The sequence below is a fragment of the Phyllostomus discolor genome, chromosome 6, assembly GCF_004126475.2.
Source record: "Phyllostomus discolor isolate MPI-MPIP mPhyDis1 chromosome 6, mPhyDis1.pri.v3, whole genome shotgun sequence".
Lineage (NCBI taxonomy): Eukaryota > Metazoa > Chordata > Mammalia > Chiroptera > Phyllostomidae > Phyllostomus > Phyllostomus discolor.
The window spans coordinates 103,491,368-103,505,894 of NC_040908.2; the positions used below are offsets into that span (position 1 = coordinate 103,491,368).

Genomic DNA, 14,527 nt, shown 5'->3' on the forward strand with positions numbered 1-14,527 from the left:
GCTTTCCACATGATTCTACTTGGCAACCAAGATTAACCATTATAACAGAAGAAAACTGGACAATCTGTTCTTGGAAATTCAGTGAACTGAAGCATCTACTTTAACATACCTGGTAAAAGTCTCTGCTCTCTTGAGAAATCCCAGAGGACAATGACAACAAATCAAAATCTGGCTGTGGTTCTAAGGGTTTAAACAGCTGATGATGCAAGTTTGGAAAAATGTATTCCAATTCTGGAAAGTCAAGGTCAACTGTTGGAATTTTGAGAAACAAGATGTATTTTAAAAATAAAGCCTAGAAAAACAGTGCTAAAAACATAGTCATAAAAGCTTATTTTTAGGTAAATCCTATTTAACAAAATTCCTTCCATTTTTTTCATTACCAGCTAATGTTTTCAAATTAGAGCCTATCACTACTTACAGTGTGCCAAAAAATGGGGACACCCTCAAACCCTTTGATGAATGTCTCCATTTCTACTAAGCCCGAAGTTTTATGAAGTTAATTTGGAGTAAGTGGCCACTGTGATCACTGCTTTGCTGTAAGCTTTGTTATTCTCATTAGCTAAGGCTCATGTCAGAGCAATGATTAAAAAAAGAAAACCCAAGTGTTACTATGGCCTAGACATTGTACTTTATGTACATTATCTCATCTAACCCCCAGGATCCCTGTTTTATGGAAGATCAAAGAGAATCTTGCCCATGGTCTCACAGCTAGTAAACTGGTCAAACTAGGAGTCAAATCCACATCTGTCTGTTTTCTGAGTTCTTGCTCTCAATAGTGGTGCTGCCCTCATGATGCTGTAGCTTACTCTGCAACTGTAAAGGACTATCTGCTGAACTCTTCTCTGTGTCTTCTGTGAGTCTATCTGGCTCCAAGGGCCGCCCCCACTGAAGGCCCTCCAGTGTGTTCCATGGTGTAACTGCGGTAGCAGACCATAAAGACATGGAGCTCAAACAATCACTACTTCAAACTAAAAGGGATGAAAAGTAAAAACTTAGTTTATATGAAAGTATTTGTTCAAAATAGTTTTACCCTGCAAGTCTGTTTTTTCAGTCATCAAGCTTGCTTCATTTATGTTCTTGTCTATCATGCACTGAATGTGCGCTTGGCCAGATGTAAATTTTTCCGCTGTAGGCAACAGAGGTTTATGAACATCCCAAGAGTCCTGTCTTGGGTAAATAACTTGTGATGGAGGAAATGTAGATGTTAAAATAATTGTTTCTTGTTCTTTGCCAGTGGTAGGTACTTGTTCCCCATGGTCCATATGCTCTGGAAATGACTCTGTAAGTGGAGATTAATGAAAATATTTAATGGCTGGGTCCTTCCTTAGGGACAAATTTTGGTGAGAGGCATTCTAACATATATGCATAAGGGATCAGTGCAACCAAGAAATTTGCTTGGATAGCTTCCCACTGAATGGGAAATGGGACGTTAGTGGACACTTCTCAGAGTACTGTTGGAAATACATAGCACATCAAGGATCTGCAAGTTTGTGATTTCCAATCATGTTTAGAACATCATACTGTCCAATATTCTATCAGGCAGGAAAACTTTACTTTTGTGATTTAAAGAAACAATCCCTCTCAGCACAATGTGAAAAGCAATGTTTGCTCTCACCCCTGTATTGCAACTAAACCGGCACTGGTCTTTCTACTTATTTACAGATATTCTGACATTATTACCTGGGTCTGTAAAGCTCAAATCTGTGTTTTCATTACTTAAGCTCCCAGTAGAAACAGTTACTGAAGATAATGGCTCCAGATAAATCTCTTGTGTTTCAGCCTAAAAAGTAAGGGAAACATTAGAGCACAATGTAGGAAAAATATCTAGAAAGAAAAACTATCGCCAATATAAGCACTTATCAATTCTGAGCTCAGATCAAGTGTAGAAACCTTCATAATTATGTAGGTCAGTAGTAAAACCTTTTCATCATTGCTCAGAAGTGATCAGCCTTTCATACACACACATCCCCCGCCCCCTGAATTTCATTCAGCAAGTCCTCAGTCATCCACTGTCACCTTCTCTCTCTCTCTTTCTCTCTCTCTCTCACACACACACACTGTTTTAAACCACTTTATACTTTTGCTTCTCAGAACTATAGAGATCATGCATCAGGGAGACTGGAAGGTCTTCTGATGCTCAGATTTGGCTATTTTCATCACTGATCCACTTTACTATGAGCAGATCTCAGAAAACACACACTTTAGTATTTCATAATTTCTGTGAACTAAACAAAAGATAACATACAGCCAAGCAACTCTAACAGTGTGGTGCCCACTAAGACATTACTAACCTTATTATCTGGCTTCACAGCTGGATTCACATATGTCTGTTCTTTCTCCACAGCATAACTTAATACTGCATGATTCTCAACCTCTGCCTCTGTGACCTCAACTAAAATGGGGAGGGGAAGAAGATTTGGATTATGACAAATAAAATTCTTAGCAGCAGAGGGCATCATTTCCTGCTTTCCTACATTTTCTTCCATATTTTGCTTCATAGTGTAGCTTCATTTTAGATAAAAAAAAACAAACAACAAAACAAAGAAAACCCCATTTATTTTATTATTCAAACATTCACTAGTCAGCACATTTTTTCCCTGGAAAACTGTAGTTGTCATTGTTATTCTATGAATAAAACTCTTGAAACAAGCCAATGTGATGGGAAATACTTTTGTCATCATTTTAAGTGAAGAAGCAAGAAAATTTGATCATAAGTACAGCATGATCTCAAAGGTGAGAAAAACTTACACAAAAAAAGACAAGAAAGGAAAACATCATAGTGCAACCAGTGATTGCTTACGAATGGTGGGACAAGGCAGAATTTCACATCTTTCAAACTTTCAGTACGTAGTATAATCATACTGAGTATGAATTGCTTTTATTATGAATTATCATTTTTCAATATATTTAACATACTAAAATACATGTAAAATTATACTTTCTGTCTCACTCTTAATAATTCAGGTATTTTGGGCTAATTTTTCTCTCACTCTCAACAGCCAACATTTGTGAGGAAGCTGGCCAAGGCATACGGTTGTCCGTAGCTCTGAAACAGATTAAAATTAAAACCGTTCCACCAAATATAAACTAAAACTTTCTGTGTCATTATCACTGTGATATTATTAAAAGAGATCATGCACATTAAAAGTACGTTTCTTGCTGTGACCTGTGTGGCTCAGTGGGTTGGGAATCGTCCTGCATAACCTAGTGGTCCCCCATTCAATTCCTAGCCAGGGCACAAGCATGGGTTGTGGGTTCGGTCCCGGGTTGGGGGTGTGAGAGAGGCAGCCGATCAATGTTTCTCTCACACATTGATGTTTCTCTCCTTCTTTCTCCTTCCCTTCCCCTCTATCTAAAAATAAATAAAATCTTTTTTTAAAAAAGTATGTTTCTTAAATGTTTGTGTAGAAATGTTTTCTAAAAGGTAACCCAGATACACACACGTTTATGTGTAGACATATTATTTGTAAAATAGTATCTATATTATGGATAATGAAGTTGAGAAACAAAGCTAGTATCAATAGCATTGATATATACAATTTAATTTTAAATACAATTTTTAGTCTAGTTCTTTAAAAATATATTACTGTGATATAACTGATTGAACCATTAAACTGTTATTTGGTTGCTTCTATGCACACTAGAGTTTTAAGCAAAGGAAATAAGAGATGACGAATTTATAGTAAGTTTTTATTTTGTCATTTCAAAAGCTAGTTGGGGGATTAGAAGTTAATCTGGGGTTTTTACATTCATACCTCACAATTATATACTGTTTTCTATAACATAACAAGAAGATTGATTCAAATCCTCCAGAGGAGAGATGAGTAAACAAGACTAGCATTTTGAGTAGGTGTAAGAAGTAAAAAGTAAAAAATGGAGAAAGGATCAAGGTCAGTTATACAGACACTAAAGAATTCAATGAACAGGTTGCTGAAAGCAGCTGGAAGAGAAATAACTGTCATTGGTTTGGAAGTGGTTCACCAGGAGCATGGACCCATTGGAAGGTTCCTAAAAAGGGGAAGTAACATGTCAGCAATGCCTTAAACCAGGGGTGTCCACCCTCTTGGCGTCTCTGGGCCACACTGGAAGAAGAGTTGCCTTGGGCCACATATGAAGTACACAAACACTAATGAAAACTAATGAGCAAAAAAAAGATCTGTGCGTAATTTTTGTGGTATCTGCCACCACAGATAAGCAAAAAAGTCCTCACATCATAACCCTAATTATGCAGTGGCCCTTTTGATAATCTTTCAAAATCATCAAGCAGGTCCCAAGTTTGTGATCACTAATATAGAAAATGTACACATCTAAGTAATAAAACTAGATAATGTTTTAAGTAAATTTATGATTCTGTTTTGAGCTACATTCATAGCTATCCTGGGCTGCATGCAGTTGCAGGCTGTGGGTTGGACACCCCTGCCTTAAGCAATCATCTTCCCATGCTATGAGGAAGGCAACATTTCTTGTTTTCTTTCAGAAGCAAACCAGTATTTCCTGACTTCCTGCAAAAGCAAGGGCTACAGAGTATGAAGTCAGTGATACCACCTAAAAGGCTATTAAGAAAGGTGAGATGAAGAGGACCTGAATAAAGTGGTAGGGGGGATGAAGAAATAACAAAACCAATACCCTCCCTTCTAAGATAGAAACAACACAAACCTGGAGATGATTATGAGAAGAAAAGCAGCTTGAGAGCCAGGAGATGACCTGGCTATATCTAGACTCTGGTGTTCTTCTGCTAGACATTAACTTCAGAGAACACCCGTACCAGAAAAGGCCATTCTGTGACCATGATGGATCAGGACAAAAATCAGACCACCTACACTCATCTCTGAATATTAACAACATCATGAATATAATCCAGACCACAAAATGATCGGTGTGGCTCACTAGGTAGGGCATTGTCCTGCAAAGCAAAATGTCACCAGTTAGATTCCTGGTCAGGGTACATGCCTGGGTTGCAGGTTTGATCCCTGGTTGGGACTGATGTTTCTCTCCCTCCCTCCTTCCCTTCCCCTATCTGTAAAAATAAATAAAATCCTTAAAAAAAAAAAAAAGAAAAAAGACCAACCATCTCCTTATCCTGGCAAATATGGGTGACTGTCAATGCTTTACCAGTTACAGCTTTAATTAGCCTCACTCCATTATTCCTACCCCCTAAGTAAAAATTTTAGGTACCCCCCAAAAAGAATAACCCTGTTCCCTGATAACATCCAATATTAATAAACAAAGTCCCATTTCCTTGAATTCTCCTCAAAATCACCTAATAGAAGCCCAAATCTTACAGTAAGTTCTTTTTTATCTTACTGATTTTAGAAAGGAGATAAAGAAACATCAATTTGTTGTTCTACTTACTTATGCATTCATTCATTGATTTTTTAAAAAGATTTTATTTATTTATTTCTAGAGAGGGAAGGGGGGGGAGAGAGAGAGAAACATCAACGTGTGGTTGCTGGGGGCCGTGGCCTGCAACCCAGGCATGTGCCCTGACTGGGAATCAAACCTGCAATGCTTTGGTTCGCAGCCCGCGCTCAATCCACTGAGCTACGCCAGCCAGGGCTCATTCATTGATTCTTTTTTTTTTTTTAAAGATTTTATTTATTTATTTTTAGAGAGGGAAGGGAGGGAGATAGAGGTAGAGAGAGAGAGAGAGAGAGAGAGAGAGAGAAACATCAATGTGCGGTTGCTGGGGGTTATGGCCTGCAACCCAGGAATGTACCCTGGCTGGGAATCGAACCTGGGACACTTTGGTTCCCAGCCTGCGCTCCATCCACTGAGCTTATGCCAGCCAGGGTCATTGATTCTTATATGTGCCCTTACTAGGGATCGAACCCCCAACCTTGGTGTATTGGGAGGATACTCTAACAACTGAGCTACATGGCCAGAGCCCAGAGAGTTCTTTCTAATACCCTCTTATTGAGAATCCTCATTGTTCCCCCATGGTGGCCTTCTACCTGACTGCAACAAGTCAAAACCCCCAGCTTTGTTCAGCTACAGGTGTGTTCCTGGTAATCTTTGGCTAGAGGGCCATCAACAGGTAGAATAAAAAGGAAATAGAAGTATTCTTTAGCTAAATCTAAAATAATGATGTAACAATTTTACTTTATGTATCAAAATTTATCATTCACTGGAAATTATATTCTTTGTAGTTACTTCAATCTTCAATTAAAAAGAAAAGCTGCTGAAGTCAATTTTTCTATAAATCCTCAAAAAGAGAATAGGTCTCTTATCTCTGAGTCTATTAAATTGTAGGTGTAACTAAGACAATCACTCAAGTATATGTGGCAGCTAAAATAAAAAGAAATCTGGTTAGGAAAAGTAACTACATCAAAGGTGCTTTAGAACTCATAAGGTAGTACTAGAACTGTGCTTTGTATGGTTAGTAAGCATATTACACATGAAAACAGCTTGTTACCTACATGCATACATTCAAAAGTGAGAAAATTAACACTGGCTGTCTTTGGGTGGCAGAATTAAGAGATTTAACATTTTTTTCTTATAATCCTCTTTATTTTCCAAATATTTAAAAATAAACAAAATAGCTAATTTAGAAGGCCACATATAGAAATTTTTAAAGATAATATTTAATAGTATTTAATTAAATGTGAATTATTTGGAACAGGCTTAAACACAAAATTTGTATAGGTTGCTAACTATAAATCTCATACGTTCAAATACTTTCTACTAGCATTTATTTAGTAAAACAATTGAAAAGCAAAATTAATTATTCTCTTTTAAAAAAACACTATTTATTTTTAGAGGGAGGGGAAGAGAAGGAGAGCAACATAAACGCGTGGTTGCCTCTCATGCACTCCCTACTAGGACCTGGCCCACAACCGAGTCGTGTGCCCTGACTGGGAATGGAACCGACCACCCTTTGGTTTGCAGGCCAGAGCTCAATCTACTGAGCCACATCTGCCAGGGCCCAAAATTAATTATTCTTTAAAAATCTTTACTTCCCTTATCCAACCTCTTCTCCACAGAATACATGCTTCTAATTTTAAAAAATATGTATGTACAGGTAAACATAGAAAATAGAAGTACAACAGTCTCCAAAATATAAACCTGCATCAACACTTCAGTGATTATCATCCAGACAATTTTCTTTTTTTTTTTTCATTTAATTTTATTTATTTAGAGGGGAAGGGACCTGGCCCACAATCCAGGCGTGTACCCTGACTGGGAATCAGCAGGCCAGGGCACTCAATCCACTGAGCCACACCAGCCAGGGCCAGACAGACAATTTTCAATGTATGAACACAGATCTCCTCCCTCCCACCATCACTTGACAGTGCACAGAACAGCATAATATGTGTACACCATAATGATTCTATTCCTAACAGTCACTGAAGTTATTTACCATTTTTCATCACAAACAACACTACAGAAAATGTCTTTTGTCCAATTACCCATGTGCACAGCAATTCCATTTTCCATTTCTTTCTCTCTCACCTGCTTCATGACAGTCGTCACCACAGACGTTCTCCTGGGCGATTGGGTAAGGATGAGCAAATGGATCATGGTCCAGTGGGGCCCAAGGGAAACTCTGTTCTCGACTTATAGAGACCCTCAGGGGGTCCCTGTCTTGATAAAAATCTGGTTTACCTGGTAGGGAAAAAAGTCCTGACTCATCAGACTTCCACTTACATTTCTAGCTCTAGCCAAAACTAAAATGGCAGTTTAGAATTTGGGGCAAAAATCTAAACTCTTAAAAACTTAATCTATGTAGCAAGAAAATAACTACTACTTTTTCACACAGGCCTTTAAATTATTTCACTTCAATTTTACTGAGTTTGTAATGATACACCTACTTAATACCAGATAATGCTTCAGCACTCAATCCGAGGAAAATGCCTGGAGACTTACTAACCATTAATAGTACTGTAAGATATAATACACATTCATAATGTGAAGTTCAAAAAAAGCCACAGTTAATCTGTGGCATAGGAAATCAAGACAGAGGCTTATGCTGGGGAGAACTGAGCAGACAGTAATTGAGAGGTACAAAGGAAGGGTTTTTGGAGTGCTCTAAGATTCCAGTTCCTGACCAGGGTGGTGTTTACATGAGGCTGATGACTACAGTGATAATCACTGAAGTAAACGCCTAGGATTTAAGCACTTCTCTGAATGTTATACTTTGATACAAAAATTTAAACAAGCAAACAAAGGAGTGAGGAATTAAAGGCATTGTAAAAGGAAGGTGTGTGTCAGGGGACCAAAAACAGAGCAAATGCTTAAAACTGTCTACTTGGAACAGATCCTTCCCATTTAGGGACATCCCTGTCCCTCAACATCACCCCCAGAGGAGACTGCAGGTTTATTCTCTGGTGCAACTGAATCCCATACATTCTGACTGATCCAGGAGGATCAGACACTGAAAGGTGCAAGGATGAATGGAGGGAACAGAATGTAATTAAAAAAAAAAATCTGGGTATTAAAAGGTCTGCATCCTAAGCCCTGGCTGGCATAGCTCAGTGGATGGAGTGCGGGCTGGGAACCAAAGTGTCCCAGGTTCAATTCCCAGCCAGGGTACATTCCTGGGTTGCAGGCCATAACCCCCAGCAACCGCACATTGATGTTTCTCTCTCTCTCTCTCTCCCTCTCTCTCTCTCTCTCTCTCTCTCTCTCTCTCTCTCTCTCTCTCTCTCTTCCTCCCTTCCCTCTCTAAAAATAAATAAATAAAATCTTAAAAAAAAAAAAAAAAAAAGGTCTGCATCCTCAAAACAAATCCCTCATGGCTGGCTGCATAACAGCAGCAGCCATGCTTGTATCAGGCTTGGAGGATCTTTCTTTGAAGAAATTAAACTATAAACTGACTTAGGGCAAAGAACTACAGATATTAATTTGAGGGTCCCCAGTGAAAAGCCACGTTTTCCAATGAAGTTCAGCAGTACACAAGGCCCCCAGTCTACAGAATTTCCAATTGGCCTTTCAGCATCCCAGTCCAATACGCAAGCTATTAGTGAACGTCTCTAAAATATGAGACAGAAATAACAAAGAAACAAATAAAGAAACAAAAGAACTCAGAGAAAACACAGGAACCCAAACTAACAAAAAACTATAAATACACAAAGTAGGCAATATCTTGCATCTATGAAAACAGCAGTACACTAAGAAAAAGGGGGAAAAATTAGGAAAAAGCACAAGCATTTAGAAGCTGAAATTTGATAGTAAAAATAAAAATTCCTAAGAGAAATTAGAAGAAAAGCGGAGGAAATTCTCCAAAAAAGTAAAGTCAAAAAGAGAAAAAAAATGAACCGTAGAAAAGAAAACTGAAAGATCAAACCCTAGCTGGTGAAGCTCAATGGATTGAGTGCCAGCCTGTGAACCAAAGGGCTACAGGGTTGATTCCCAGTCAGGGCACACACCTAGGTTGTGGGCCAGGTCCCCAGAACAGGGTGAGTGAGAGGCAACTGCACATTGATGTTCTCTCCCTCATTCTCCCCGCCTTTCCCTCTAAGAATAAATAAATAAAATCCTAAAAAAAAAAAAAGAAAATGAAATAGAAATGTGGGAAATCTTATGAAAAGGGCACTGCATAAGGTAAGACATTTGTTGATAGCTCATAAAATGTCTAAATATTTTTTTTTAAAAGATCAATTTAGATCAGTGCTTCTTGACATTACTTTTATAATCACCCACCTAAGGAATCTTTTTAGGCTTTTTAAAACATTGCCTCCTAACTCCATGAACTTCTCATAACTACAGATATATTGTATATCTTTCTATGTACATCTGTGCTTTGGTATATATATAAAAAGAGTAAGACTTTTTCACTCCCCCAAGAACCAATTTCCCCCCTTTTTGGAAGCAATAATATGCTTGTTAAAAATACATAATATAGATCGTCCAACTTTCTACTGAAAGATGTCCCACAAACAGAGAAAATAGTGTGGCCTCAGATGACATGAGAGGTACTTGATAGGAGGATTAGTGTGGGAGGGCAGACATTCAACAGAAACTTTTAAGCAAATGAAAAAAAAAAAGACAATTTACTCTAGGAAAAGTTTTACAAATAGGAAATATAATTAGAGTATACTGATTATATACTTTGAGCAGTGAAAAATATACATATCAGCATGATGATAGTTTAATTTCTGCTAAAATCCACTGCCAACCATAGAGGTAAATGCAAGAAGCAGCACCTAGAGGACTTGTAAACTGACTGCCTCTGGTTAACAGAATGAGGAGTAAGGGGTGGGTGAGTAGGGCAGGAAGAACTGCTGTTTCATGTTATAATGCTTTAGCACTACTTGCCTTTTTTTTTAAACCTATATTTCTTTTTTTTTAAGATTTTATTTATTTATTTTTAGAAAGGGAAGGGAGGGAGAAAGAGAGAGAGAAACATCAATGTGCGGTTGCTGGGGGCTGTGGCCTGCAACCCAGGCATATACCCTGACGGGGAATCGAACCTGCGATGCTTTGGTTCGCAGCCTGCGCTCAATCCACTGAGCTACGCCAGCCAGGGCTACTACTTGACTTTTTAAACTCTTTGCCTATAGCATTTTGGTTATAAGTATTACCCAAAGTACTGTGATAAAGGCTGTAATGAAAGCTCCCAAGAGCACAAGAGAGATACTTGACAGGTCAGGAAAAGTCTACCAGACAACTGGCACTTAAGCCAACCCTGAAGGGAGGAGCAAGATCATGAGAGGCCTGACAGGTGAAGCTAGGGACTTACAACTTAACTGGAACTTATTCCTCAATCAAAAGGAAACCACTAAGGAGTTTCAAACAGGGAGAAATAGCTCTATTTGAATTTCATAATTATTTTTTGATTTCAGACTTACCAAATAGTTTTCTTGATCAAATTCATCAAAGTAAATCCTTTTTTAAGAGAGAAATAAGCTTTGTCAATAGAATGTACATGGAAGTATGATGTTGACATACTTTCACAGGAAAATGAATTAAAGCTGGACTGGAAGCAGGGAGACAGAGAGATGTAGCAACCACTCCATAAAGAAATAATGGCCTGAACCAAAGGAGTGGTAGTGGGGATGGGAAGAAGTGGACAGATGTCAGAGCTGACCAAGCAGAACTGAGAAGAGCTGGTGATTTATTGGGTGTAAGAGGCAGTGTAAGAAAAGGGAAGTATCAAAACTTACATCTGGGTACTATTCACTGAAAAAAAGGGCTGAAGGATAAGGAAGTGGAGGTGAGGGAACAGTATAAAGCTTTCTCTTTCAGACATGAAGACATTAGGAAATCTGAAACACGACTCATTAAATTATAGGAATTGATGGTGGGAATTTCCCAATGTTCACTGTGAATTAGGGAAAGCATTAATCAATTCCTGAAGTTGTGGTTTGTCAAATAGAGCAAAATTGGAAAAAACTTCCAATGCCTAGTAATAAATAAAATCATTTCTCTGTAAGTTCCATAAAAGATAGAAAGAAAGCAGAAAGGCGGATGATTCTTAAGAACTACTCTCAACCTCTACCTTCTTTAATTCTTTCAGCTAGAAACAAAGATACAGTATTTTATGGCTGAAGACTAAAATAACTAATATTAACATCATACTTCCATGTACCTTTCTATTGACAAAGGTCATTTCTCTCTTACAAAAAATTCACTTTGATGATTTTGATCAAGAAAACTATTTGGTAAGTTTGAAATAAAAAAATAATTATGAAATTCAAACAGGGCTATTTACTAAGGATCGCAAAGAGGCGTTTTTCTGGATAATTGGATCTAGGAAGAAGTACAGTGAAGAAACATAGCTAATTGTCCTTAAAGCCAGGATCTTAAGCATAATATAAAAGATACAGGAAAAGAACAATGAAAGTACTGAAGTAGAACAGCAACAAGGGGAAAGAGAAAAACTGAGTTATATCCCAAAGAAACAGGTTTAGAAGGCAGACATGAAAGGAAGCAGAGGGAAGCAAGAGTGTCAGAATGTGGGAATTTTTGTCTACAGTGAATTGGTTTCCCCCAGATAAAAGAAAAACCCAGTTACCTATGCCACAATTCTTTAAGTCTAAATTTTATATACTGTTTATTAAAACCATTTTTTCTTTCCACACGTACTCATAGCTAGGCTTCTTCAATGACAAAAAATGAGTATCCTGAAAAAAATGTAGAAGACCAGCAATTATAAAAAAAACACAACATTTTATCAAATCATATGTTTACCTAGTATAGAAGGTCTGCCACTTGCTGGTGATTCTACCTCTTGTATAGCACTGAGTTCATGCTGGTTCAAGTCTAATCCACATTTAACTTTTGCTACAGGTGGCTTTGAGGCTCTCCTGCCCAGCTCTTGGATCAGATGTTCACCTATCAAGTCAATGATAAAGTTAGGCAGATAACATGTTACAAAATTCTCTTTAGCCAGCAAGTTACAGGAAAGAAAGCAAGGAATACTCAGTGGAATAATTACAATAAAATCCAATGATCTTACCACTCTGCTTGGTACTACTACCTTCTGAAAGCAGCTGATTATCAGCAGAGCTGCTGCTGTCTGCAGGACTAATGTTTTCATAATCATCTCTTGCTTGGTCTTGAAGATGAGGAAGCCACTGGCTGAGCATCTGGGGTTTTAAATCATTTTCAAGAGTGGGCTTACTCGTCTAAAACAGTGCACAGATGAGAGTGGGGATGACACAGGATAAGAGATTATGTGAAGTGTTCATTAAATTCCTATCTAGCTCTTAAATTAGAATCTCAACCAAATAAATAGTTATATCAATCATACTATTACAACTTTATGAATAGATACAATATGAGAAACACTTATATATTGAAAGAGTGATATATTTCCACTAAAAAGTATAACCACCCACAGCCTTCAACCTAAAAACTTAACCTTCACTGTACACTTCAATAAGGGATGTTACTTCAGTATGTCTCTTTCCCCACTACCTGAGTATGCTGTCTTTTCTCACTACTTTTCCTTCAAATGACCAGTAATCCCTAGAACTCAAGTTCTCATGAACTCAACTCAAGCTTCTTTAGAACATCAAAGGTCTTATAGGCTAAATCATAAATTCAGGAAATAGCCTTCTGAAGTAAAATGGACACAGGCATACTTAGAATATATACTTATCTCCCATAAAGAGAACTATGAATGTTTGAGTGGCTATGCCAAAGTCTTCTCAATAATTCAGTGACAAGCAGCAGGTCCAGCTGTCCATCACCCTAAAATCATGCCAATTTTACAACAGGTGTTAATTTTGTCACATATGAAAAAAGAGGGTACTGATTTTCATTCACACACAAATGTCAACCAAGTGCTATACGAAAGTGTAACTATGGAAAAGTGCTACAGGAAGCACAAGGTCTGCTATTTGTGTAAGAGAAATTCTGCTGATTATCTTACAACTTAATCTTATGGTAAACTAAATATCCTTTGTAACAAAACTTCCAATGACAATCTACATTTTTTAAGAGAGTTTGCATTTGGTTGTATCAAACTACTGGCTAAAACTAGTTGGGCTTCGAATAACTATTAACCTCATAAACACCACACAAGGTCGTGTTTATGTATTTTCATATTGTTTGAGGTAGAAAATTAAAGCAGTTAAGGTCCAACTGATTATTCTCAATAACTATGAACTTGTAACATTTAGACCTAAGATGAAAACATTTAGCTTGTCTGAGTCAGATTAACTCCATTGTTTAATTCTTAGACATTCAAGTTTGCTACACACCTGAAAGAAATCCTTCAAGGTCTCTTGATGTTTCAGCATCTGTTGCTGCAGTGCTGTTTGTCTCTGTACTAGCAGCTCTTCTTGCGCTTTTTGCCTATAATGCAGAACTTCTTTTTGTAGATCTATCTGCTTCTGAATTTCCAAGTTACCTTGCTGAGCTAAGATGGGCTGTGAAAAACTCAAAAGTCTATCTTGAAATTTGGGGATCATAGGATCGCTTGAAGAAACTGCATGTTCATTCTTGGATGACTCCAATTCACATATGTCTTTATTTTTAACTTCAGCAAAAGGTAGTGGAATAAATGAATGCTCTTTTTCCTTGGGTAGAAACAAAGAGGTAGTAGTGTGCTCAGAAGATTCACTCTCAATCAACTTACTTTTTTGGTTTAAAAGCAGGTCATCCTGGGCCTTTTCATCAGAGTGCACCTCTTCCCTTTGCAAGTCCAACTGTGCTGTCAAGTGATCTTGCTGAGGCAAAATAGGCTGTGATAAATTCAAAAGCTGATCCTGTGATCTGGGGATCTCAGGATGACTTGAGGGAGCAGTATAGTTACTTCTGGTTGCAAAAGAGTTTTGGAGTCTTTCAGAGTCAACAGGCAGTGCTACCTGGGATAAAGATGAAAAGGCACTAACCTGCTCAGATGATACCCTTTTCTCCAATTTACTTTGTCTTTGCAAAAGCAACTCTTCTTGGACTTCCTGTCTAAACTGAATGGTTTTCCTCTGTATATCTAACTGCTGCTGAAGTACCATCAAATCATGATGGTGAGGTTGAATAAGATGCTCAGAAGATATCTTTTCCTCAAATTTATTTTGTTTAGGTAACATAACCTGTTGAGGTAAACCAGGCTGTGAATCACCCAAAAGGCTAACAGGCAATC

General features: G+C 37.8%; 1 protein-coding gene and 2 non-coding genes across 3 annotated transcripts in view; all 3 read right to left on the reverse strand.

Moving 5' to 3' along the window:
- CEP295 (centrosomal protein 295) overlaps positions 1–14,527 on the reverse strand; it is a 47,008-nt gene that overhangs the window by 5,836 nt on the left and 26,645 nt on the right. The window contains 8 exon segments of the mRNA XM_036028675.1: positions 110–249; positions 1,031–1,279; positions 1,681–1,780; positions 2,292–2,392; positions 7,450–7,602; positions 12,130–12,273; positions 12,398–12,566; positions 13,647–14,527. Coding sequence (XP_035884568.1) covers positions 110–249; positions 1,031–1,279; positions 1,681–1,780; positions 2,292–2,392; positions 7,450–7,602; positions 12,130–12,273; positions 12,398–12,566; positions 13,647–14,527 — 1,937 coding nt within the window.
- LOC114501193 lies at positions 1,867–1,936 on the reverse strand. The gene has a single exon (XR_003684948.1). It is a non-coding gene; the product is annotated as a small nucleolar RNA U2-30 (small nucleolar RNA).
- LOC114501195 lies at positions 2,086–2,165 on the reverse strand. Its single transcript, XR_003684950.1, has one exon. It is a non-coding gene; the product is annotated as a small nucleolar RNA U2-19 (small nucleolar RNA).